General features: G+C 37.3%; 1 protein-coding gene across 1 annotated transcript in view; it reads right to left on the bottom strand.

Annotated features, from left to right (window-relative positions):
• ROCK1 (Rho-associated, coiled-coil containing protein kinase 1) overlaps positions 1 to 26,681 on the bottom strand; it is an 83,402-nt gene that overhangs the window by 29,812 nt on the left and 26,909 nt on the right. Inside the window, exons 2-16 of the mRNA XM_009081461.1 lie at positions 22,376 to 22,457; positions 18,541 to 18,641; positions 17,584 to 17,721; positions 16,205 to 16,380; positions 13,451 to 13,535; positions 11,362 to 11,506; positions 10,954 to 11,092; positions 10,440 to 10,531; positions 10,099 to 10,258; positions 7,640 to 7,706; positions 4,066 to 4,154; positions 2,482 to 2,530; positions 1,777 to 1,912; positions 1,318 to 1,409; positions 939 to 1,185 (exon numbers count right to left, since the gene is read on the bottom strand). Of these exons, the coding sequence (XP_009079709.1) occupies positions 939 to 1,185; positions 1,318 to 1,409; positions 1,777 to 1,912; positions 2,482 to 2,530; positions 4,066 to 4,154; positions 7,640 to 7,706; positions 10,099 to 10,258; positions 10,440 to 10,531; positions 10,954 to 11,092; positions 11,362 to 11,506; positions 13,451 to 13,535; positions 16,205 to 16,380; positions 17,584 to 17,721; positions 18,541 to 18,641; positions 22,376 to 22,457 (1,798 nt within the window). The remainder of the gene's footprint in view (positions 1 to 938; positions 1,186 to 1,317; positions 1,410 to 1,776; positions 1,913 to 2,481; positions 2,531 to 4,065; positions 4,155 to 7,639; positions 7,707 to 10,098; positions 10,259 to 10,439; positions 10,532 to 10,953; positions 11,093 to 11,361; positions 11,507 to 13,450; positions 13,536 to 16,204; positions 16,381 to 17,583; positions 17,722 to 18,540; positions 18,642 to 22,375; positions 22,458 to 26,681) is intronic.

Here is a 26,681-nt window from a genome sequence, read left to right as displayed (position 1 = left end):
AGGACCATCAAGCTCTGACCCCCCTCTACCATGTGCAGCGACATTTTTCACTAGACCAGGTTGCTCAAAGCCCCATTCAACCTGGCCCTGAACACTTCCAGGGATGGGGCAAGAACAATTTTTCTGGGCAATCTGTCCCAGGGTCTCACCATCCTTATTGTAAAAAATTTCTTCCTATATCTAACGTAAATCTACTCTTTCAATTTAAAACCATTACAGCTTGTCCCGTGACTACAGGCCATGATAAAAAGTCTGTGTGTTATAAGCTCCCTTTTAGTATGGAAAGGAAAAGTCCTCATCAAAAGGTTGTGGCTTACGGAAACTCAACACTGCAGGCAGATGGTGTAAAATGACATGTTAAGAGACAGGATCCATTAGCACAGGCACAGTAATGAACTAATGTATCTGCACAGTTTCTACGATGAAGAATCAGTACAAATGGTAGAAAGCTCCAAGCATCCTGAAAGAAGGGATTCCACATCTGCATCCCTTACTTCACCTTGCTTATAAGGTATTTTAGAATCATAATAAAAGAAAACAAATGCAACTTAACAACAAAATAGCTTTATCCACAAATGAAAGAAGAGAAAGTGCAGGATACGTCAACAACTTGGCCACTGCAGAAGGCAATAAGACAGAATGTTGCATCTTTTCTAGCACTGTTATCAGCTGTTCATATTTTTGTATCATTGGACTCAGACTTTTAGTCAGGGCAGCCCCACACTTACAATCAGTGTTTGCCACTCTTTGATTTTGACATTCTCTCTCCCTCCCAAGAGCTGCTCAGACATGACCAGGAAGCAAGACACAGTCTTCAGAAATTACCAAGTCACACTTGGTCTGCAGTTTGGATTTCCTCCCTTTATCTAACTGTACCTTATTTAATAAAATAGGGTTATCACAACTTTTTTTGTAAAGTATAAATACAGAAGAATTACCCTGTAGCTCTCCAATCATTTCAGATCCATGAGTTCTGTCCCTTCGTTCTGACTCCAAAGCTGCTTGTAGTTGGTAAAAATCTTTCTCCACCTGCAGTTTTGTGCTTTCCAGAACTCTGCACCTTTCCTGCAGTTCTCTATACAGTGATTCTACCTGACTTAATGACTTGCTCATTTCTGTGTTACCCTTCCTCAGTCTTGCTGCTGTATCAGATTCTGTCCTCAGCAAATCATTGGCTTCTTCTAGCTGTTAAAATAAACCAGACAAGATTCTCAAATATAAAAATTATTGGGACCAGTTTTGTTACATTTCAATGCTCAATACATTTGAATGCTCAAATCTAAGAAATAATGAAGACAAGGAACAGAAGTGACATACTTGTTTTTGTAATTGTGTTATCTTCTCATTTGACATTTGTGAATGCTGGCTGATTTTTTTCAAGTCTTCCATCTGATCCTTCAGTGTGGACACTAAAGAGAAAGTGCACCATTAATACAGCAGATTAAAAAAATCCTTAGGATTTTTTTCCTGAGAGTTTTTTTACATGAACATGCTCAAAAACTTCTTGGCTTATAATAGGTCTTTTGTTGACTTTCTGCTTCTTATATACACTTTTAGGTCAAATTTTGTGCTTGCAGACCAGTAACTCACACTGCAGAGAACAGAATTCGAAAATAAGAACAATTTCAAATACAAGTAAACTCAAAATTTGTGTTCACTATGTGAAAAGATGGCTTTAAAGCTGGATAGCATTTAAGATGCTATGGTAGCAAATTATTCCCCAAAACACATCATATACCTCATTGGTTTGGACAATGTTTGGACATCATGGCATACCTTCATTTTCCACATTCCGTCTTCTTTCATTCTCTTGTTCAAACTTTCTTTGGTATTCATTTATCTTATGTTGCAATACCATCTTTTCCTTCTCAATCTGAGACACTGTTGTTTCCAAGTTCTTTCTTTGATTCCCCTAAAAATAAAAGCATTTTCACTTTCTATTTACATTTTAAGGAATAATCCCTAAGCCAGTACCTCTGCAGCTAACTATTCAGGGAAACTGATGCACTGTTTGCAGCGAATGAGTTTCTGGCTTCCTTGAAAAGGTTTCAGAAACAATGGCTTTTTTTAACTTCTACATGACAAATTTATGAAATTGTTGTTAATATGATATATGTAAAGCAACTACTAAAATTATTAAGTCACAACATAAGGACTAAATAGAAAATTATCTGTGTATTAATTTTTATAGTAATTGATTTTGATAAACTCCAGAGAAATTATAATGAGCAAGACTGAGCAGATCATTTAGCAGAGGAAACAGAAATCAGCATGACTTACTGAAAGAAAAAGGTTTTGAAAATGTGGACAACTAAAAATGTATCCCCCAATGCCATGTATTGAAACATGATGGTTTGGTCTCAAATTTAAACTCAGACCAATTTTTTTTGGTCACAGAAGAAACGTCTCAGAATCATAAAAGTACTATTCTTTACTCCATCTTTACCCAACTAAGGCAGCTTTAGTGAGGAAAACAATTACCTCTTCATCCAGTTCTTTCATTATCTTGTCTAGCTTTATGTTTGAAGATCTAAAAGTAAAATGAGATTATTTAAGCGATATTTGAAAAGGATACATTATACACACTGTTTTTCCAAAGTGAGCATTTGTACTTTGACTAAGCCATTTTGTAATGAACATTTAAAATGGGAAAAAGACAATCATTGGAAATAATCTGTAAACTGTATTATGTTATCAACTGTGTTGCAGACTAAATATGCAGAAATGTAGGTGCCACATTTTACTCCTTAATCTGCAAATGTAAAAACAGCATATGCACACAACAGGTTACCCTTACAATTAGAATACCCTGGTGAGCTGCTAAAACTTCCTCTAGTTGAGACTTTCCAATTATCTAAAATGGTTCATTAATTCCACAGTAGATAAAAATATTTGCACACTACTATTTGAAAATCTCTCTGTTGAAGTCATGTCTTAGAGCACAGGACTATAGAGCAAGGTTAAGTGCAGATTTAACTGGCAATAACATTGACACATCCATTGCATTTTTGCAGCTGGGTATCCCTTTTCAAAGAGGAAAACAAAAAGGACCCAGACAATACTACCTGGAGGCAGCTACAAAAAGGAGCAGTTGCAGCAATATACCCTATCTACTAACTGCAGTGAATGGCATGACATACTAGAACTGTTGTGCCCAGACAACTTCAGTAGTACTGCAGGAAGACAGTTACTGAATATCCTTCATGCAGTGTACGTCCTCCATGCGGAAAGCAATCAGAACGTGTGAGCACTGAGGTTGTGTTTAAGTAAGCAACAGTGTCACACAGTCTAAGTTCCCACCAGACCACTTTGGTTACTGGTTTACACATAAGTAGCTTGTACAGCTACACACTGTGGTCCTAATTCATAATTCATAAGCCTAAATTCTTCCTGTATCCTATATCTAGTGTTGCCTCCTGGCATTATTTAGGTCTTCAGGAAAAGACTTCAAAAGCAGAAGCTAACTGAAGGGGAATTTAGTTTGCATGAATCTGAGTAAAAATGTCTGATTATCTGAACAGAAGAATATCAACTGTTTGTTCATAAGTGTAGCTGCAAGAAAAATGCAAATTTGCACATAGCTCCTTCTTCAACAAGGTAGAAACAAGACTTTAGAAAGCAAATAGTTGTTCTTATCTGCCACTCAGAAAAAAAAAAAAAAAGAAGTGGTTTTCCAGCAAGCACCCTGTATTTAGAAATTGGCTAGTTATTTTTAACAATCCACTATATGCTGTGTATATAGTGGATTGCTACCTTTTCAAAAAGATCAGCATAATCATTGTGTACCTCAGTCCAAAAGAACACCTGAATACAGCGATATTGGGTAAACTCAAATATTCAAGTGTTCACAAGAATGTGTGTTGCACATGTGTCATTGAAAAGAAAACATTTTCTTTGTACTATACTCAGGAAAATTTTAGAATAAATTAAACCTGTGCCTGGAACTCCCTTGGAGAACTACAATGCCATTCTTCGCATTACTCTGGTAATCCCTAGAGCAGTAGGACAGAACTGAAGTGTTAGATGTATTTAAATGATGTAAACAATTAAAGTTCAAAGTCTCACCTGCACTTTTGCTCCATTTCATCTTTCAACTGCATTTCATTATGTAGCTGTTCTTCCAACTCATAGATCATCTTCTGCATATTTTCCAGCTTTACATATATATTTGTACATGAAAGAACATGCATTAAATTTAGAAAATTTAAAAAGGCATTTTAGAATATTCAGTGCTGCTTATACTGTATCACAGCTTACTCTCTTCTGCCAAAACACTGAATTTTACCTTATTAAAATGTGATGCCCCCCAAAATCTAAGAAATTTAATTACAAGATACAACACAGTTTTGTTGTTTGTACACATAAAATTTGAGCGTATTGTGAAAATTCACAGGGCTCAGCTACATCAAACCCTCCTTGTTTTATGCATCAGCAGAATCTGACTACAGATATTACTGCAAAGATGCAAGAAAGCATTTTAGTTAGTCTCAAAGTTTCTTTTCCTAGCATGAACCACCACATGTATTTTGCAATGCATCTTAAAGCTCCCAACAAGTTCAGGCAGCAGAACCAGCCCTGTCAGGTACCAGCAATGGGCAGAAAATGCTCTTAACATCTATTTAGTCAGAGATCGTTTTTACAGCTAGCAGTGTACTAAGGTGTGAAGAGAGCAACAAACTTCAGATGTGAATACAGAATGTTACAGTATAGCATGTACTGTTTGCCAGCAAGATAAACTCAGAAATTCAGTCTTCTCATGCAGTCTCAAAGTATCTACATTCTACTGGATTTCTGGACACAATACCACTCCAGCATCACCAAAATCCTCAATTAACAAGACAGTGTCAGCTTTGAGGAAGCTCATTAAGTCACCTTCATGTTGATTCACTATAAACCTTCCCACTATTCCTGTCAGGATTTCAGCCGATTTAGTTTTTCCACATTTCCCTCAACATTCTTGGAACTGCATAGAGAAGAATTAGATTCCTAATCTAAGACTCTCTTCAAAGTAACATATTCAAGTGGTTCAGACTCTTTGCTTTCCCATTCCCTGTTTTAACTCCAAAAAACAGGCATCTCAGCACTTACAGAGCAGCTCTGGAAAACCAATTACTAGTGTGACATAGAACATAACACTACGTGGACCAGACAATGGTTGTACTCAAAAGCACAGGGATGGCCTCCAAATCTAAACTCTGAGGAAAATGGAAGGAGGACCCAAAACATTTATCTTCTTGGTATGAACCACAGAGAAACAGAGCAAGAAGCAAGGCCATTTAAAAGCTATCTCTCACTTCAGTGAAAAAGGACCACATCAAATGCCCCAAAACAGAGGATAAAGAAGTTTCAACGTAATTGCTCTTCCATTTCTTGGTTACTCATGTTATATAGCCCTTCCAGACAGGGTGCACATAGGAACTAATTGAGACAGATGAGAAACAGGTCCAAAAAGACATCTGGCAACTGAGGCATTTCTGTGGACTTCTACTAGTTTGGACTGCTATTCACCTCCTCTTGCTTCTTTCTGTCTCTGGATGTTCTCACATAGGGCTGTACCCCAAGGGGCCTATCTAAGCTTGCTGAGCAGTCTAATTACATTAGGATGAGACAACAGGCTTCTGGACACGTTCTGCACAATCTGATATCAACAGACTAAATAATACCTTGAGAAAATCCTGAGTTACAATTAACTCAGTATGAAAGCATTCCTTTATATTTTAGCTTGTTCTTGGTTTCGAGTAGGAAGCAGGGGAGGAAAGGACCATAGAAAAGTCTGTTTACGGCAGAGAAGTCAAGAAAAATCCCTCTGGAACTGTTATACTTTTTTTCCTATGTCTTTTCTTTTTAATTACCACAGCATGGTGAGTCTGGTTCTGCACCCTGAGCAATGAAGAAAACCTAAGATCCAGTACAAAAAGAATCCCTTCATCTCCCCCTTCTTAGTATCTAAATTGTTTACAGGTGGTTATGGCAGTACTAAATCAAAGTAAACAATCAGATCTTCAAAGAGGTTTGAAATTCAGCAAAGGGACATTGAGTTCCATTTTTGTTCAACTTTGTGGCCTAATTCTGAGAAGTTTTACACACTTGCAAAACATAATGAATTTCCTGGAAATCTGTGGCACTCAGTCTCTCCCAGAAGACACTCAGTACCACGTCAAAATGCAGACAGAGCAGGTAACATCTTGAGTTGTATTTCCAGAACTAATGAATTCGCTAACCATGTGTCAACATTACCGTTTTCATTGCAGCATGTAATGAAAGAAAAACAGCTGAGAAAGAACTGTGGGGTAAAAACACCTTGTAGTAAAGACTTAACATTTATTTCAACCTCCCTATATGTTATGCATCACTCAGCTCCTTCCAGAGCTTCAACCTCCCAAAACTGTTAAAATCACAAGACATTCAAATACATCTGACAATATGGACAGGACTCTTGAGGGTTCTTTAACTACATGCAGGTGCCTGTATCCCACTAATTATGCCAAGTCCATCCAGTACCTCTCTTCTAAGTCAACCAAAAGCCAGTGAAAATATTTAAGTTTCTTCTAATATTTGTAAGTCTGGCTCTGATTTTGTATTTCACTTATAGTAACAGCCAAATGCTTATGAAGAAAACAAAATTTATGGAAGACATCAATATGCATAAAGAATCAAGACACTTAAAATGACTAATAAATTCAGTTGCCAAATAAAGGATATAATCAGTTCCCCTGCCCTTCACAAATTTTCTGGGTAGTGCCACACATCATTAAAGCCTTTATATAACAAGTGTAAGAGAAAAGGGAACATAGATCAATATCTGCTTCTTTTCTACACTAATGGAAAACAGCAGAACAAAATACCAACAAAGTAAATCACAGAAGACAAGATTTCTTTTAGAGTTAATTATCCAATTTTTGACAGTGCTTACTCCTGGAAAGAATGTAATTTGTACCAAACTGTTCTAAGAGAATAGCTTGATTTACATCAGAACTTACAGAGAATCCAAGCAGACCTTGATTCAAATGCCTTAGTGTACCTTCCTGGAAATCTGACTGTCAAGAATCTTAGCAAGAAGTAACTGAAAGAATTCCTGAGCACTTTTTGCTAGGTGAACTGCTCTAGAATTGCAGATCCTCGGTGCCCCAACTCCTAATAGCCTGTGGGGCATCCTTGGGAGGGAGCAGAATACCCAGGCCTGGTACATAATCTGCCACCTCCAATTTGGTTCAGCTCCAGCATTAAACTAGCAGGTTGCTGGAAAGCCCAAGCTTCCCATCCCACTCATGTCCAGATTCCATGGCTGCCACAAAGCTAGTATACACACCTGGGATTGGCAAAACACTCTAAAAATACTGTACAAACACTCTGATATTTCTAAAGATAAAATCTGTGAATCCTATTCCACAAAATGTGTATGCAGTTTCAGCTATTTTACCCAATTTGGGAAAACCAATGTTACATGAAGAAAGGAAATTCTGGTTTTCCGATTACTTTATTAGGGAGGCCATACTAAAGAGCTAAAAATTATGAACTGATTTCCCACATTCCAAACACTAAAATAATTTGAGACATTTCTAACTCAAACAGTTTATGCCCATATATGCAATAGATTCTTTACTAGGATACAACGAAGCTGAAAGTTAGTAAGACATACCACACTTTTGTCCACACTGGAGCCTGTTCTGTTATCATTGGAATTTTCTGCAGAGACAGCTAAATACCTGCAAAAACATTTTAAAAGTTATATTTGAAAAGTTGTTTAAAGGCAAGATTATGGAAAAAATAAAACAATACAGCCATCCTAAAAGTTAACCCCCACATTTATTGCTCCAAAATGTGGATAACCAAACAGTAACATAATCAGATTTAAGCACATTTAATAGAAAAAAAAAAATTATTGTAAAGGGCAAAGTAGAAAGCTGCGGTAGAAAGGCCTCCAGAAAAAAAGGATTTCTGCCAAATACTAATACAACCACTTTTCTTCTTTTAATAACCATTTAAAAAAATCTTTGCTTTCCTTGGTTACAACACTCTCATTGGCTTCCATCCCATAAATATTTACTCAGCCACTTCTGCAGCAAGTAGCAGTAATGAAGCAAACTCTGCAGAGATTGTGTAACTTTCAACAAAGTTACTAAGAGTTCCACACACAAAAAGTTTGCCCCGAAGTCAGTGTTCTTATTTTACATTAGTGTTTCTTAAAAATGCCACAGATTTCTCTTTGTGGTGATTCTGAAAAGACAGGTAAACAAATACAAATTACTATCTTCAAATTCCTCTGGCATTTGATGTGATATCCTTGGCCCAATAACTGATCTAGAGAGATGTAAAGCATCTCTAAATGCATCAGATAATGTGAGGAAAACCTCTCCAACACATGAACCAAGGAAGATGGACATATCCTGTTTTTTGTTTCACATGGCTATTTTCATATAACAAAAAAAAACCCTTCCAAAAGAGGAGGGCAAAATCAAAGGCATCTCCAAACCATGGTCGAAGTAAACATCAGGCAATCAGCTGACAAAGTGGAAGTGAATCAGTTTCCTACATAAGGGGGCTTGCTGTCTTGAGTAAAAGAATGCAGCACATTTTGCACACCAGGGCTGTTGAGCAGTGAGAATGTGCTACTTAAACAGGCACAGGACCAGCCCCATCACAATCTAGACCAGAATACACAAGCCAGATAGAGCTACAAAGTGTTCTCAGCTAGTATTCCAAAGTCCATGTTAAAATGTCCAAATATGGATTTTTTTAAAGTGTTTGAACTATTTTCGGTGCAAAAAGGAAACAAAAAATTAGGATTACAGGTTTAGTAAGTAGGAATGGTCATTGAAGACTTTTCAAGACAATCACACAAGAAAAATATTATAGGACAAAGTTCAATTCTAGGCCAGCATCACAGTACCAGTAAGCCTACAAAGTTCTGATAGTATTTAGCAGCAGGGCTCTTCGAAACACAACCACTAACTAAATTCCTGATCCTGTCTCCCAAGAAGGAAGATGGGCAGAGAAGAAATTCTGCAATTAACAAGCTTCTGCATGCTAATTCACCTTCTTGCCAACATATTCCAGAATCTTCCCACAAGGCAAAAATTAAGACTCTTAAAAACTAACGAATAAAATGAGAACAGTAGGCAAAATTCTTGAACTGCTGAACTTGAACAAACAGTATAAAAAGTCTGCAAATCCTCCTACACCTTACTATGGAGAAAGCAACAACAAATCCAACTCCTTGCAGAGATGGAAAGAATTTCACCACAGGCTTGAAAAAGTGTTTCCTCTCTGTGCAAGTACGAAAACCAGATTTATTTCCTTTCAGGTTTTCCTATCCAGAAATGCTATTAAAGCCAATGGTCTCTATCCGACGTGGTCTACTAGAAGTTTTACCCCACTTTTAAGCCTGACTGACACTCACTGCAATTAAGAGCAGCTTTCAAAGAAGAAAAGGTTATCAAGGCTTTTGAATGTAGATATAGCTACCCATAGGGCCTACAATAATGATGACTGCTGAAAGTATGAATTAATATAATGTTAACTGATGTAATTTAAAAGTGTTTAAGCAATAGTGAAAACTGTAAATCATCACAATCTCACTCTGCAGTGGATGAGTACTTAGAAAAAGAAGAGAAAAATTATGAAGCAGAAAGCAGGCAAGTAGGAAATATTTTATTTCTAGTAAGGTAAGGTTTAATTTATCACATGCTACAACACTGGTGGAAAGAATGGAAACTTCACACACAGCTCAGGAACAGCAATTTGCAGGGAAAAAAAAGAGGACATTCATACCCCTGATTCATGACTCTACATACACAATTCAGTGCCCTGCAGGCAGCTCTGCCTAGCAGTGACAACACTGAATTTTTCTTGCTTAGCTTCTGCAGCATCACTATATAATCTTCTCAATGTAGAACATTTAAAAATACAGTCTGATATTTTAAGGTACTCATGACCAGCAGTACTGGTTATCATTACCAAAGTATCCTAAGATTATGATTCATTAGTATTCTGAATCACTAATAAAAATCTGAATAGACATATCTAAATACTGGTTGGTAAGAGTCAGAAGCAGTGTTGACAAAAGCACACACTGTCAGCTGCTTTGTGCATACATACCGACGGTTGCTGTAGTAGGTAAATCCTACAAAGGGAAGCTGGTTGCCCACAAATGCTTTTGGTATGGGAAAAGTTTCTTCTTCTCCTTTGTCTTCTTCTAGATCATCAAAATTACTAGTGTCAATGTCACTACTTAAGTCAGGCACAACTGGTGCCACAGCTAGAAAAAAGCGCAAAATAGTATTATGATAATCATTATACTACTCAAGTGACTAAGAAATCTCTTTCCTTGGTACAGAGTAAATAAAACTCCAAGGCCCTTTAAACAAAATACAGCAGTCCTTCTGCTAACATGACACTTAAGTAAGCCAACTCATCTCTGAGAGAAGCACTATACTTACTGTCTCTGAGCGTTTCCCAAGCCCATTGGTCATTTTTGAAGAAAAGGTGCCGTTTGATTTCTTCTACGCCATTTCGCCCTAGCCTCACTTCCCTGTTAAAGAATGTTTTGGTTAACATGTGAGATTACATAAATTATTCTCAAGGAAAGACTCATTTTAAGGCACAATCTAACAGCAAAGACAACTGAATACCTCTCAAACTACAGTAAGAAGTAGACATAACTCCAAAGTTTTCATAAGAAGATACCTATATGAGCACAGTGGCCACATTTCAGAGCACAGTCTGGTTTTAACTGTTGCCTATAAGAAGCTCTGCTGCTTCTGTTTGCACCATCATGAACTGGGCAGGCAGCTGCCAAGTTGTTACATTGCATTCATAACAAGACAATAAGAATTTCACTTCTCCTGAGCAGTTCAAAGACCCCCACAAAACAAATACATATTTTCTTGCAACATGAGAAGAAATTATACTAATGAAAGCTTACTTTCATTCTGAGTAAAATTTAAATCTTACCTATCAGTTAAAAAGGCACAAATAAGGTTTTTTGCCTCTTTAGAAATATCATTGTCATCAGGGAAAGTAAGGTAGTTCTTGTGGTTCATAATCTTACTGTATGTGCCAACCAAAGAATCTGCGTAAAAAGGTGTATCTCCTGAAAAAGCAGAACCACAAAAATTAAAAAGCAGATCAAAAATAATGTAGATTTGATTTATAATATTTGAATTACATATGCAACAATGCAAGCAACCAAGCGAACATGAGGCAAGGACAAATGTTTGAGAACTGTGCCAGAATTTTTTTAAAACGTATTCTGTAAATACCAAGATCAGTAAACCACGGAAGAGTAAGAAAGTTAAAAGCAACAGTGCTTTTAGCATAGAGTCTAGTTGTGTAGTCAATTCCAGTTACCCTACTACTCACCTACAAGCATCTCATACAGAAAGACTCCAACTGACCACCAGTCGCATTCTCGCCCATAGTAACCATCACCTCCCTGTGACTTCAAGACTTCAGGAGAGATATAGTCTGGTGTTCCCACAGCTGTATCACATCGTACCATACCTTCCTACAAAGACAAGGAAAACAGCCAGGCCCAAATATAAGATCCAAAACTGCAAGTCATTTCCAAGAGTTCATGCAGCCTAAGCAACGTCAACAGATCCAGATCAACTTTTATCAACAAACATTCTTTATTGAATGGGTATTTTCACATTTTTAAAGTTTAAGCTGCTAAGCCCAGAACAAAGCACCAGATCTGTCAAACACAGTGAAAGTTACTTTAAAAACCTCAGTTCGTATCCAAGTAACAATCAGAATTGCATCTAGGCCCTGCAAATAGTGCACAGCCTCTCCTGCTCATGCCAGTAAAATTGTGTCATATACTGACAGGATGTACTGTAAACAGCAAAAGCTCCTCTGTTAGCATAAATGGGTCACCATCAGGGATTTTGCTGACAGGAACAGCTGAAGCCAATGTTTTTCGCCTCTGACCTAATATACTTCATGCCAGGAAGAGTAAATGTAGACAGAGCCTTGAAACTCTGAGTGGACAGGTAAGAGGTGAGAAGAACATTTGACATTCCTCACACCCCGAGACAGGTCTGGAAGAACTGAGATCAGTCACACTGGAGCACATCCAGAATGCTGAAGGTGCAACCTCACACTCTTTTCCAGTGCCACTCAGGCACTTCTCAAATAATCCTATGCCATTCCTGGAAATGGATCAGTAGAAAAACTAGCTTAAAAATGTATAACTAAGCACATATAACAAATACAAACTCCAGTGTTGTATATGCAGCAAATCCAGAATGCACCTAAATTGAGCTCCTGTGCTGAGTAGCTTCTCTTCTGCAGAGTAACCTTTCTCTTTCAAAGGACTAGAGGAACCAAGACTCAAGACTACTAGCCTAGCTTTGTTTGGAAAAGTAGAAAATGTAAGGTGTTGTTGACACAAGTTTACTTCGGTAATGCTAAGGTACAGCAAAGTTTCATAATACTTTTTCTATTCTTTTTCTGTCACATACAGCTTAAACAGCAGGATAATGCTTTTCTGCATTTAAAAATTCCTCATTGTTAAGAACACAGTCAGTCAAGGATAATTCTGTACTAAGTCAAAATAAAGCCAAACTTTGTGTCAGGTATTCCACTGACGTGGGCTGTTAGTGACTTCACGGAAACTCCTTGAATTTGTACACATAACCTGCACTTGGTTTTCATCGGTGCCTTTTATGCATGGCAAAGCAGCTAAGTAGAGTGATTTATACAAAGCTCCTGGAATATGTTGAGAATACAATGCACATATTACACTGACTTTACTAAGGACCACACATTTCAGATTGTTTTGCTCAATTTTAAGTGCAGGTTGACACAAACCAACCAGTTTTGTGTAGGAAACATCAGTGCTTCACACTACGTGAAATATTGTTACAAAGTACCTTTTCTTACTGACCTGAGGATATATTTCTACAAAATATTTTATGACACCTCTTTCCTTCAGATTTGTCCTTTTGCTATGTCACTGCATGAGTAATAAGTACAACTCGTATTCAGCAACTTGCACATGAGTTTTGATTCTTTCATTACTGACACACTACGTAAAAATCATCCCACTTATTTGCATTAACTTTTCATAACCAAAGACTTAAAGAAATAATCCTGAGGATCTAGACACAATTAAAGGTTTGAGTTCAGAAAGTTTATCTAGAAAACAGTACAGAAGTTGATACAGTCAGTACTACAAGAACCATTTCTGCATTCTACATTGTCATTGAGTAAGACACATGAATCACAGAATGGTTTGGGTTGGAAGGGACCTGAAGCATCATCTAGTTCCAACCCCCCTGCCATGGGCAGGGACACCTGCCATTACATCGTGAAGAACAGTAATGGGAACAGAGTGGAACTTTGAACTCTTCTCATCTAGCTATAAAGTTTCCAATATATTTTCTTTTCATTTTTAAGTATGTTTTCCTTTCACAAACAGAAAAGTGAAATACAAACATAAGGTTACCTTGTTCATCTTCATACAAGTACCAAAATCTGCTAATTTTAAATGACCAGCTTTATCTAGCAGCATATTATCAGGCTTCACATCTCTGAAAGGAGAAAAATATCTATTTTAAAAAGCAAATAAATCAATTATGAAAACAATAGAAGTCAACAACTTTTCAGATAAGCATAAGTCTCACGTCCAACACAAATACTGCTGAACTACAGCATTTGTTAAAAGTATAATGAATGTGAGGATAAAGCCTTTAAGTCACCAAATTTAGCAAATCTGGACACTAATTTTGAACTTCAAGTTCCTAAAAACCACTCACGGCCCAAGTATGAGTGAGCTATCTCAAACAGACACTGAGAACACAACTTCTTCTCTGTATCACTTCTATTTTAAGGGAAAAACTGGATGTCATTTTCGGAATTCTATTAACGTGAACAAATATTTTTCCATGACTCAAAAGGAGTATTGCTTTATCCCCTTTTCCACAAAGTACTTCCATTATAGAACAGAAGTTTTCATAAAGTAACTGGTGAAGTGCAGCATGTTGATGTTATTCAATATACTCAAGCAGAGCAATAGCAGGAAGCAATTGTCAAATTTCAGGAGAAAGTGTATTTCAGAGACCTCAAAGGAACACTCTGGCCATAACTGCCAAATGAACTGTAGTCCAGATGTAGCAGTATATTCACAGAAAAATTTTGGTTGAGAGGGACTTTTGTTAAGACAATCAGTTAACTGCCTGATCAAAGTACAGCTAACAAAGTTAGATTCAACTCCATATCAGGTTACTCAGAGCCAAATCCAGGCAAGATTCTTTTTTCTTTTTTCTTTTGAGAACTTGTGTTATCCATTGCCTTTCATTTGTTTGGTCTGCAACTTCCACTCTGGCTCTTCCATAAAGTCCTGCTGGGCAGCTGATGACTGATGCTTTCTGTGTCACCTGAACACTGTTGTAAATGAAAACACAGTGCTGATCCCAGTACCAAACCTCCAAGGAATTGCTGGTAGCTGACTGCTAGGTAGACAGCACAATCCTTTGTCCTACCTATTCAAACTCCATCTTTCTACTCTGGCTAGATCTACAGCCTTGCTAAAATCAAGACAAACACCACACACTGCTCTCCCCTCATCCGTGAAGCCCGTCGGCTCACCAGAGAAGGTAACTGGGAGGCCAAGGCATGCTTTACCCTTCATAAATCCACGCAAGCCATTCCCAATCACCTTCCCATCCACACGCTTGGAAATGTTTTCCTGAGAATTTAATCCAACCACCCCTAGACTGACTAGCCTGCAGTGCCCCTGACTCTCTCCTCCTTGCCCTTCTTGGGGCAAGACAGGTGTGCCATTTGCTCCTTTCCACTCATCAGGAATCTCCTAATTACCACAACCCTTCAAAAGGTGACAGATAGCAAAACCCTAAGGCTCCTGGCCAGCTCCCTCACAACCCTTGGCACACCCCACCTGATGCCTTGGACATGTGCATGTCCAGTTTGCATTACTGGGACTCAGCTTTATCTTCCTCTGCCAGAGTAAGGCTTCACTCTCCCAAGCTCTGCCACTAGGCAGAGGGACCTGAGAGGCCTGAAAGCAGACACTAGCAATGAAGGCTGAGACCTCAGCCATTCCCATGTCCTTTGTCACTCAGTCCCTGACCCATAAAGCAGTGGGCTCACATTTTCAACAGTTTCTTTTCATTTCTCGGAGTTGAACAGATTAACTCCAGTGGAAAACAAACTCTAAAAAATCTGCAGGTGTCAAAATAATCTAAGTTTACACAAAAAAACCCTCGTTGCACTGCTGGCAACTTCTAATGCCAGCTTTCTAAAGCCTGCAGTACACATGTACAAATGGTTCATTCAGCCAGATAATTTATCCATTAGATGCAGCATAGCTACATAATTAATGATGCTCTAGATCCTACTCGGGCAATGGATTAGTAGTTTGTTCTGCTTTGTGTCTGCTTTTTTGCAAAAGCTCATGTGTTAACACTGATCCTGTGACCAAATTACAAACTGAGAATTTATATGCTATAGCATACACTATAAGCTACTCAAATTCTTCCTGCATTTTCTGTTGAAAAAAAATCAATTCTTCTGCTCCTAGTTAATACAATTAAAAGCTAACAACACATACAAGTTCAAATATCAAAAAGAGAACTTCTCAACCTATCCCAGAAGTCACTACATTTCACTTTAGGGCAAGTACATAATATGAAACTAAGCCAAGTCCCTTTGCTATGCATCTCAATTTTCCATCTTGCCCCTTACAGGAAAACACATGGCTGGGAGATTTTCCTCACATTGTTCACAGATTCTTGTTTAATGGGTCACTGAGGCTTCAAATGCCTAGCAGAGAATTAATAATTCCTAACAGTGGATACTACTGCGATCAAATTCCCAAAACATCTTTTTCTAATCAAAAGAAAAGAACCATTCTGGGGCCAACATGCTCATACCATTTTTGTTCTTGTATCTCTTAGTACAGTGGGACAATTATATTACTGCCCAAACTGAGGAACATCAGCTTGCTGAAAACCTTTACTTTGACGGTATCATCTCAGACTTAAGAGTTTCTGATGGCAAGGACTTTTGAAGTTCTTGCCATCAGCTGGCAAAGGCAAATGTCAGTAAGATGGAAAAATTATGAAATGAATAATGATAAATTAACATCATAAAATTTAAAACTACCTAAACAAACTGAAGTCATTCTGGCAGCACCAGGAATAAAACAACCCCACGTAACAACACTTTTTTGCTTTCTCACCTGTGTATAAAACCCATTGAGTGAATTGCATCTAATGCAAGTACAACTTCAGCAGTATAAAATCTTGCCCATTTCTCAGGAACGTCGTAGTTACTCATTAAATTCACCAGGTCCCCACCAGGCATGTACTCCATCACCATGTAAAGGTAACGGTCATCTTGGAATGCGTAGAACAACTGCAAAAAGCAAATAAACATGTTCCAGTTATCTTTCATACTTTCCTTGCTGAAAATCAAAGGCATTTCTACACAAACTCATTTACAAAGTAACAGAACTGCTACAACCACTGCAGCAGCTTTGCATGATCCAGCAGATTTCAACTCCTAAAAAGGAATTAATCTCTAGAGCAAATTTCAGCCAGATCCTTCCATCCCTTTATATTACAATGGAAGTAGAGTGCTGGCTACAAATTAAGACTAGTGAATTTGGTGCAATAAATATGGAGACCATTTCAAAGAATACTCATTACGTAAGAAGACAAAGTGCTTCTTTCTCACTGGGATGCTAGTGGACAAATATGCAAACAAGAAACTACTCTATTGCAAACAACTGCGCAATTCTATTTGTATTACCTCTAAACATCATTTTTTCTATTGTAAGATATATATTGCATAGAAAATGAGCCAAAATTTTAAACAATTAAATCCAAATATTTCCCTTAAAGTTGTCAATGCTCTTTTTAACAAGAATAGTGCGAGCAGATTTAAGTTCCCTCACTTAAAATTTCTGAAATTCATAAAAGCTTCATTCTGAGCAACCATACCCAGACTGACAGTAATGCAGTTACCCATTTGGCCTAGGTGAATCTTGAATGAATTCATATAATTCCAATCTAACAGAAAAAATTCTGTGCTTAAGGGTGAGAGCAGTTTAAACGGACAAGTTGACATGTGCACACACAGTGCACGAAGATTGGTTCAGGAGTGCTCCTTGGAACCTGAAAGGCAGCAGTGCTTCCCACAAAGCTGTCAGTCATAACACTGAAACGAGGGAAAAATAACCAGAGAGGGCATAATTTGCAGTCAAAGTTGCACACGGAAATTAGAATAGACAGAAGCTGTGTCTTAAGCATATCTTTCTGGGTGCCTCAAAGAGCTACTACAGAACAGGCTCACCAATATATATCTGGCAAACAGCTTTAATAATAAACAGAACAGCTTATCCTGTAAATGTTATGACAAAATACAGTTTTGAAGGAAGTGGGATACCTGCCGTTTTGTACAGTATTCCGAATGTTAACAATGTATTTCTCTAACAGATAAGTAAGACAAAAAAGGAGCTTTGAAAAGTAAAAAGTGACTACATGTAATTCCAAGTCATGCAGTGTTATAACTGAACAATTCTATAATGACAATATTTTAAACAGAATATTGTTATACCTGAACCACCCAGGGACTATTAGCAAAAGCCATAATATCCCTTTCTTCCCAGAAGAATGCAGAATCTGATCTTTTTATCATCTCAAATTTGCTCAGAAGCTTCATAGCATACACTCTCCTTGAGGATTTATGCCTTACCTATGAAGAAAAACATGACATACAGAACAGCAGTTTGCCATATTAACATATGAAAAACACCACTGAAAACATTACTTTTCCTACTTCACTATTTAACAAGTTTTGTAAGACTCTTCACATTTTTATAGAGGATTCTATACTGTAGGTCTACAGAATATTTACATTCCATTATCTGACAATGTATTACTTTTAAAACACTTGCTAGAGCCATTCAACAACAGACATCCATAGGCACAAGAGTCGCTTGGGTAATTTGTATGTATGTTTCTTTAAAAGCACAAATATCAGCACCTTATACAGTGTAAACTTTCAGCATCTTACAGAGCTCCTTAGCTGCCGTGGGTACTTGCTGCCGTATTTCCAGTTTTTCCCACCAGCTCTCAAATTAATAAAGCAGGATGAACAGGCCTGGCTGCTAACCTATCATGTACAGCACACATCTCTCATCTGTGAGAACTATGTCCACAAAAATCTGGTGTAGTCTCTGAACTGGCAGAAACTCTTCGAGTCCTTAAGACCTGTTCAAGTGTTCACGTAAACAGTGGTAAAGACTAATTTTCTTGACTATGAAGAATATATATTCCATTTTATTTTAACAGAGGAAACAACTACAATAGAAACCAAGTACTTGTGCACTTGGAGAGTACTGAAATATGACATTCCCAAAAGCATTTCTATGGGACATGAAGAAATGAAATTTCACTGAGCTAAAGGCTTTACTACTGTCGTATTGCATCTTCTGAACATTGCATTCAGAAACAGATGCACGAGCAAATACTACAGATTACACTAAAATGTGCAAACAGAAATATAACTTACCAACTGAACCTCCCCAAACGCCCCTCTACCGATCACCTTCACCACTTCGTAATCTTCAGCCTTCATGCGCAGATCTCTCATTTTATTTACTGTGTCTTTATCTACATAGAACAAAATTCACATCTCATACATAATCAATGCAATTAAATCCATTTTGATTTTTCACAGTTTTCAGAAGAAGTCCTGCTTAAAGAACCTACCTTCCTACTGAAAAACTGCCTGCAGAATGGGTGACTTCATTCTCATTACCACAGTGACCAAAACCTGACATAACACAATGCAATGACTCTACTGGACAATTATATTACAGGAGATCTTCATATAGGAATTCTTTTGAAAATAATTACCTCCAAAAAAAAAGCTATGCAAAAATTTCATAGCCAGCATGATCTTGATTGTAAACTGATCGGTATAAAGAGATTATTTCTGAATAAATATACAACACATCTGGGAAAGTATCAGAAAGTACACTATGAGACACTTGAAAAAAGCATTTTTTTAAAAAAAAAGCTTTTCCTTTTCTGAACTTTTGTGATTCCTAATACTCAAAAAAAAGTAGATTTTAATTTAAAACATGCAGTGGGAATCATTGCAATTATTTATATAAACCTGTCACTCTATAAACTACAATAATTTACAAACTCCCAATGGGCAGATATTCTAATTCCAAATTTGGTCAAAGATTAAAACAGTCTATTTTAATCCATGTGGGTCAACGCTGGCATGAGATTACGTAGAAAAGCTTCATGCTTCAGTATTTCTAAAAGCAAGGAAGTTCTACTAAAACAGATATGCTTCTAACAAAATGAATTATGCAATGTTATTTTATTTTTAAAAGTACTGTTCTAGGCCTAAAAGCAAAGTTTAGAAACAAGTAAGTTTGGGGGAAGAGAAAGGAGGAGAAATGCAATTTTTGAAGTTGATATGTTAAAAAATTATACAGCAGATGACAGAAAATTATCCTTAGATTTCTACCTACACAGGCTATGAACTAAACCAAAAGCAGCGTATGTCCAATTAAAATTCAGTAGGATTTTTTTACCACAACAGGAACAAACATAGTTTTGTTTGTGTAAGTACTCTATGGCATTACTGTGTAACGTAAAGCCAACCCTTTACAATGCAGCATACCACTAGCTGATTTCAATGAACTAGAGTGAAACTGTACATTCTCACAAGTTCTTTCACAGAAGGATCAAAACATTCAGTAATTCAAACAAATAATGCATTGCCTTATTTGTCCTGATGAAAACTGACCTATAGTAGAGGAGGAGCAAGCCTGCATGAAGCTAAAGTGCAGCAATTCTCATGACAGCAATTTTCTAGCTATTGTAAACTTACTGCTTAGTAATCTCGCAACAGGAGTTTCACCACTTCTGAATGAAAAATCTTGACACTAGTGCAAAAGAAAGCTAAGCACAATATGAATCCTTTAGATGGTACTCAATCACAAGCCTCACCTATGGACCAAACTAAGGAAAAGACATCTGAAGAGCAATCTAAGCAAGGGTCTTTAAATAGTGTAAATCCAGGCTTGTGAGCAGTTGCAAACTGAAATTTACTGCTAGAGATATGTACTATCACTCAATTATCTTCAGACTACATATTACAGTAACAACAGTGTTGGAAATTTGATCTCCACATTCTGAGATCTGTCAAACAAGGTTTATCAGGCTGCCACGTGTTTACATAGGCAGTCCCTTATCTCCCAGGAGCAGCAGAGGACCAGGGCAGCTCATGCTGTATAAACAGGTGGGGTAGCTCCCACGGCAAAAGATGACATTCTCCAACCTGCCCCGACCCTTGGCGAGAAGCTTAGGCACTGCCTTGAAATAAACTGAGTCTCTGCTGCAAAGCAGAGCTCTCAGCCACCTTCAATACTGATTGCTTTATTCTTCTAATTCTACACAGTAAAAAATGAAAGAAGTTCTACATTTGAAAAAAAATAACCCTCATGACCTCAAGCCCGTAGAAGCAGATTTTGGAGGCTCCACAGATACACAATGCAAATTAGACAGAAGTAAGAGGGAATAAGGAGTGGCTCATAGGGCAGTCACTCCATAAAACAAAGGAAGCAAACTCCCATTTCACTTGCAATCTAGAGAATTATTATAAACTTCTGGAAAAACAGTGCAAACTGATTAGACAGCTAATACTGGAAAAACAAAGATATTTTAAACATTTTTCTATCTGAACTAAAATAAACACAAAATTATCTGATTTTATTATATTTTAAATAAAAATTCAAGGCAAACTAGACTTCACAGTTCCCTCTAAGGCCATTCCTCGCACATGCACAGCTTGCTTTCATATTTTAGCAAATACCACAAGATAAACATTCTAAAGGCAGTCTGAGGTGAAATAATCTGTTCTGCTCTCCCCCTTCACATTACTTCAGGTCACATCTTACACAGTATACGGTTTATACCCACAAGATGGACATTATCAGACTGTAAATCTAAGTGTTCTTTCCCGCAGCCCCAATGGGAAAAGTGAAGCTTTCTGAGACTCACTAATGATTTCACTATTCATAAAAATTAGATTCAAATTATCTGTTGCAATGAGCATTTCCTTTGCCTCATATAACTTCCCTTTTCTCCAAGTTTCACCACACCTTCTCAGTAAATAACTGAGTATACAAACTGTGCATGTAACCCTGTGCACAGTCTCACATATAGTTTGAACTGTGAAAAGCTAAACAGAACATTTGAGCTCAGGCCTTTCAGCAAGCAGCTTATGTGCAGGTGAGCCACATAAGACAGTTAGGTCTAGTGGACTCCTATAATGAGTCGCCACAAATGGAGAGTAATATAAAACAAACCCCACCAATTCCCTATCACAGCTTACAGCTGCAGCAAGTCAATTCTTTGACAACACCCTGGAAACAGAAAAAAAAATCCCATAAATTTCAAAGAAGCAAAAACAAAAATTATTTTAGTCAAATTATTTTATATTTACCACAAAGAAGCATTTATTATAGAATTTAATTGAGATGCTTAAGCCTGTAAAAATCAAATAATACTAGTTTAATTTTGAGGTTTGCCTATCCAGTCCACAGGACAGGCAAGTCTCAAATCAGCAAGCATCTCTGCCATGATTTCCAGAACTTGTCCATTTGGCAGCAGTTGAAAAAGGGTTAATTCTTAAATGTCTTTTTGGTTTTTAGTCTGCTTGTGTTTTGGGAGTTTTTTTATTATGAAAATTATGGAACTATGATTTCTATTTTTAAAAATGTACTTTATTAGTTTACAATGTTATACAGTAGACCATGCAGGAAATGTGGTAGTGGACAAATACAGAGTAAATACAGAGAAGAACTCTACAGACACATCTGCTGCACACAAGTAAATACAGCAGCTATGTAACATAAGATAGTCATGAAAAGGAACCTTTTATACTAATAAAAGAAGTTTATAAAACACATGATCAGTCTGCCAGTGAACGCATTTTTAGTAATATTTCTTGACACTGCACACATTATGTCATTTCAGTGTTAATGGTTTATGATATATTGGTACATGAAATCAGAAAGCAAGTTATGGGAATCCAGCATTGCTCTAACAAAGACAAGAGGTCCTTCTCTTAAAAGGCTTTGTGCCACTGCAGCCAATGCCACTTACAGGGGCAACAGGCAGGACATTCAGGTGCTGGGTATGAGATTTGTATCGGTAGCTGTCAGTTCTCACTGGAAATAAACAGACTCCTGAAACAACTTTCACCCAAAAACTTAATGCGCCCCAAATCCCTAGTTGCCTTTCAAAGAGCTAGAACTGCTTTTTTCTTTCTGATATTTATAGCCTTTTGCAATTTAGTAAATGAAACATTAAATACTTACACCTGTTTAAGAAGTTATCAATGTTTTTGTTTTTTCTTAAGGCAGGAAAATCCAAGTCATATACCAAAGCATCTAATCCATCCTGAAAAAGAAAAAAAAAAAGAGGCAAAATTAAGTACTTGGAAAAGTAATTACACATGCTGCTAACTGAAGAGCCAAGACACAGAAGCAGTTGTCCCAATCAATTTTCCACACAAATAAAATTATTCATATTTATTTAATGGTTCAGTTAGCAGTTACATGAAACAGCTGTTACTCCTCCACTTCCACTGGTCTCTCCAAAGCTTAGTTCCAATCCATCCCAAAACAAACACACTTCTATGAATTATTAATTGCCTTAATTAACTCAACACTTACATGAAAAAAGTAATTTTTTCCAAATACAAAAAGAACAATTAGCAATTCTAATGAAGTTCAGCATTAGTAAAAGGTCACAACATATCAGTGGGGACTTGGAGCATGAAATGGCAACTGGCAAATACAAAACTAATGGCAATTTATTCCAAGAGTCAGATCCCCACATTTTATTGACTGAATTCAGAGGTGATATTCATGAACAAGATACTGGCTTTATACCTTCCAGCTTAAATCTAGGAACCAACAGCCACAAGCCCATCTGGCACTGCTAGCATGGAATAATCCCCAGGAACACAGGATGGTATTATCATCCTTATGAACAAACCCAAACCAAATACCACCAACAGACCCAATACAGCAAAGAAGAAGGTAGTTTTAAGGTCCTGGTAAGTGCCATAAACTTCCCAACTTAAAGGTTAAGTCTGAATTTGTCAACAGGTATACACAATTCTTTGGTGGATAGATAGTATCGTCTTGGAGAAAAACTAAGTCTGGTCTTTTGGATGAAAACTACAGATAGGGCAGCTAATGAAAAATGATCAAGTAATCTAGGGGATTACATAATGAAGAATCAAAGAGCATTAGGGAAACTTCTCTCTCACCTAGCTAATGTTTAAGTGACAACTGCAAAAACTGATGGATGGTGAACAAGACAAGCCAGAGAAGTACTGCAATTCACTTGTTCAGTTCACACCTCTATTACTGAATTTGCCCATTTCATTAAAAGATTTCTGGTTTAAGTTACCTCTCCATACAGTAGCTAATTTTGAACTAAGAAATATTAAAGAAAATTACACAAATCAAAAACAGCATCACAGTATTTTCACTGCTCTAACACAAAGTCAGGTTTTGCATCTTGAGTGTATTAAAGGATCACCTTTGTGGACCAACACTGCTGAAGAAAAAGGAAAGTGAATGGCAATGAAACAACATTTAAAGGGTCAATAACATAAATAAGAGAGTAGGAGGCCAACAACAACTTGGACTCAAGACAGATGTAGAAATAAAGCTACACAGGGCAAGCATAACTTAATGAGAAATTATTTGTAAGCTAGTAAAAGACACCTCTTCCAAAGATACACAGTAAATATCCAGGAAATCCAGTAAGGAATTTCAATTCTTTCGTAAATTCAACAGACAAACCGTGACTGATTGCCCAGCATTACAAAGTGCACTGGTAGCTCTGTGCATTGAGCTCCATGCTGTGAGAAGCAGCAGGCAAAGAACATCTACGAGGCTGCAGGGTCACAGCCAGGGATTTTTAAAAGCAGATTAGCGATGGTGATGAACTGTCAAAGTTTGGGGTCCAATCTGCCCTGATGCATTCAAATCTGCTGAGTCAGTCAATTTATCCAGGGTCACAGCTAACACAGAAAACTTCCACATGCCAAGCAGCAGCACAAAATTCTCAAAATCTTGATTTGCTCTGGGCCTGTGCAATTATCTGCTTCAATTCAGGACTTGCTTCAAAAGCCAAAAGTCTGTATTTTTCTTTATAGGAGGGGATGGTTTAAACACAGAATACAAAAATATAGGGAAAATGGGAATACATACAGGGTTTTTTACATCAATCTTACTTTTCTATCATATTTTTCTTTCAAAATACTGAAATATAAGTCTATGCAAAAAGCAGCACGAAGTACAGAGAGTGCCATGGTTTCCCTGGTCTCTCAGGCATGCTAGGTATTTTGCTGTGTTTCTTGTTATAAGTTCTACAATAAGGATGGAAAACAGTGTACAAATTCACTTTTAACAGGCAAAAGCAAATTTCAATACTGTTTAACTCGGAATTCACCATGTGCAGTGTTTCCTGTTCCATTCTTCACCTTTCAGGTCTTAGATATGAACTCTATCAAGTAACATTCTGAACAAAAAAACCTCTGAAATACACATTCAAATTATTGATCTCACATTCATTTCAAATAACACTTGAAGATTATGCAAGTAGCATCTAAGGAAGGTACATGCCAAGACTTGCTTATTTAAAGGGTTCTGCAATAATCAGCTCTGCTTTGCTACAGTATCCAGAGAATAAACTATCCTGGTTCAAAACTTTCATTAAACACGTAGGGGTGGGTGGTGTCTCTATTATAATTAAGAGAGTTGTAAAATCCTTAACTCTCAAAGTCACTGATGTCTTCAAGTGAAATGTGTTTCCGGGGGAAAATAGCATGGTATTATTATAATGATGGACTGCAAATAGAAGCTTAAGGTAATTTTATAGAACTGTGAATAATGGAAGTAAAATATTTGGAATACCATGCGTTTAACATAAAACAGCCTTTCCACTTAACTTACATTAGCTAAAGCAGAAGAACTTCTGAACGCAACAAGCTGTCCCAGCACAAAGGGAAACAGAAGCATGGCTATTTTTAAGTGGCATTGCTGGCAAACAGGGAGGAGAAGTACACAAGCTCAACGTGAGAAGGCAATGCTGGTTGAAAGTGGTACACAGGGGCCAGAGAGATGGGAACATATAACAGAGTTGTAGCAAAAATGATTAGGAGAAAAAAAGGTAAAGACCAAAAGAAAGGAGACAAGATCACTATTGCTGATGGCTGCACAGACAGCTCATCTCTCAGCTTTTCTGATTGTACTTTGCTCTTTCAATACTGCCATCTGACCTTTTTCCTAACACAAAAAGGAAGCAATGTCTTTTCTTCAAGACCTGTAGTAGCCGTACCCTTCTCCTCTTATGGAAAAAAGGATGATAAGGCATCATTGTAAAAGGCAACCATACATCTAATAGTTTCATGCACTTCATAAAAGTAAGGCGGCCTCATTTTTATGACGGAATGTTTCCCCACTTGGATGGGTTCCATGTATTTTTAGCATGTATCTTCCTCAAATGCAGCACATTCCGTACTTCTTAGAAACGCATATCGTGGCTTAGAGCTATTTGCAGCTCATGCTAAGTTCTACCTTATTCTGGCATTACAGAGCAATTTTCCTGTTTAGCTTTGAGGTCTACATGGACATTTTCCTTTTTAACAGCTAAATTAGATTACTAAAATAAATTGGCTTATAAAAGCAAACATATGACTTCCACTTATATCTAACATGGTAACAATCCTTCAGAGGTGATTAAAAAAGAACAGGGGAAAAAACTTCCTTTCTAATGCTATTTACTCAAACAGTTTCATGGTGTGATACAGTATATCACATTTGTTCAATGAAATAATCAATAGTTTCGTAATCTATTTAAAACAATTAATTTTATCCTGAAATTTAAAAAGGCATGCTAGGGAACCATTACCACATGCAGAGAGTTCTTCCACACAAAACCAACATTCCTACATATTCTGCTCACTTCATTTTGTTCATTACCACACCACACTTAAAAGTTTAGAAAGAATAGATATACAGAGTAAAATCAAAGATCAGTCTGGACCCATATGCTGCCTCTGGAGATGACAATAGAGCTCTCTAGGAAACCCTAGGAAACTCTAGGAAACATATGATCATATGGTAGTACTGCTCAGGGTTACTTGTGAGCCAGAAACGGCACTGCCACAGTTAACAGCTCTAGGCAGAATTTTCTTCAGCGTTTTCTGTCCAAATGTTTTCTGTGTCTTAAGTCTCTTTCATTTACAGCATCATGCAGCTATGAATTCCACCACCTATGGACTATGTGAAAGTGTACCTTGTTTCAGGCTTACCCTCCTTCAGCCACAAAAGGAACCCTTTACCCACCTGCCTCAAGACACAGCTTTACCCACTACCAGCATTTCAACCTTGGTCATCTCTCTTCCAATTATCCTTGTATGAAAGCCATTCCAATTCCCACCACCAGCACTCCGGTGCTTTTGTATTTCTACTATGAACTTTTTGAATGGGAGCAGGGGGGGAGAGACTGCCAACAGTATCTAAGTTGTGAGCACACCATAAGTACACAATGCAGTACAATGTTTCTTGTTCTGCTCTTCATTAAATTTTCGGTTATTAACTG

Source organism: Acanthisitta chloris, unplaced genomic scaffold (genome assembly GCF_000695815.1).
Source record: "Acanthisitta chloris isolate BGI_N310 unplaced genomic scaffold, ASM69581v1 scaffold2669, whole genome shotgun sequence".
NCBI lineage: Eukaryota > Metazoa > Chordata > Aves > Passeriformes > Acanthisittidae > Acanthisitta > Acanthisitta chloris.
This window is presented reverse-complemented; position numbering and strand designations above follow the sequence as displayed.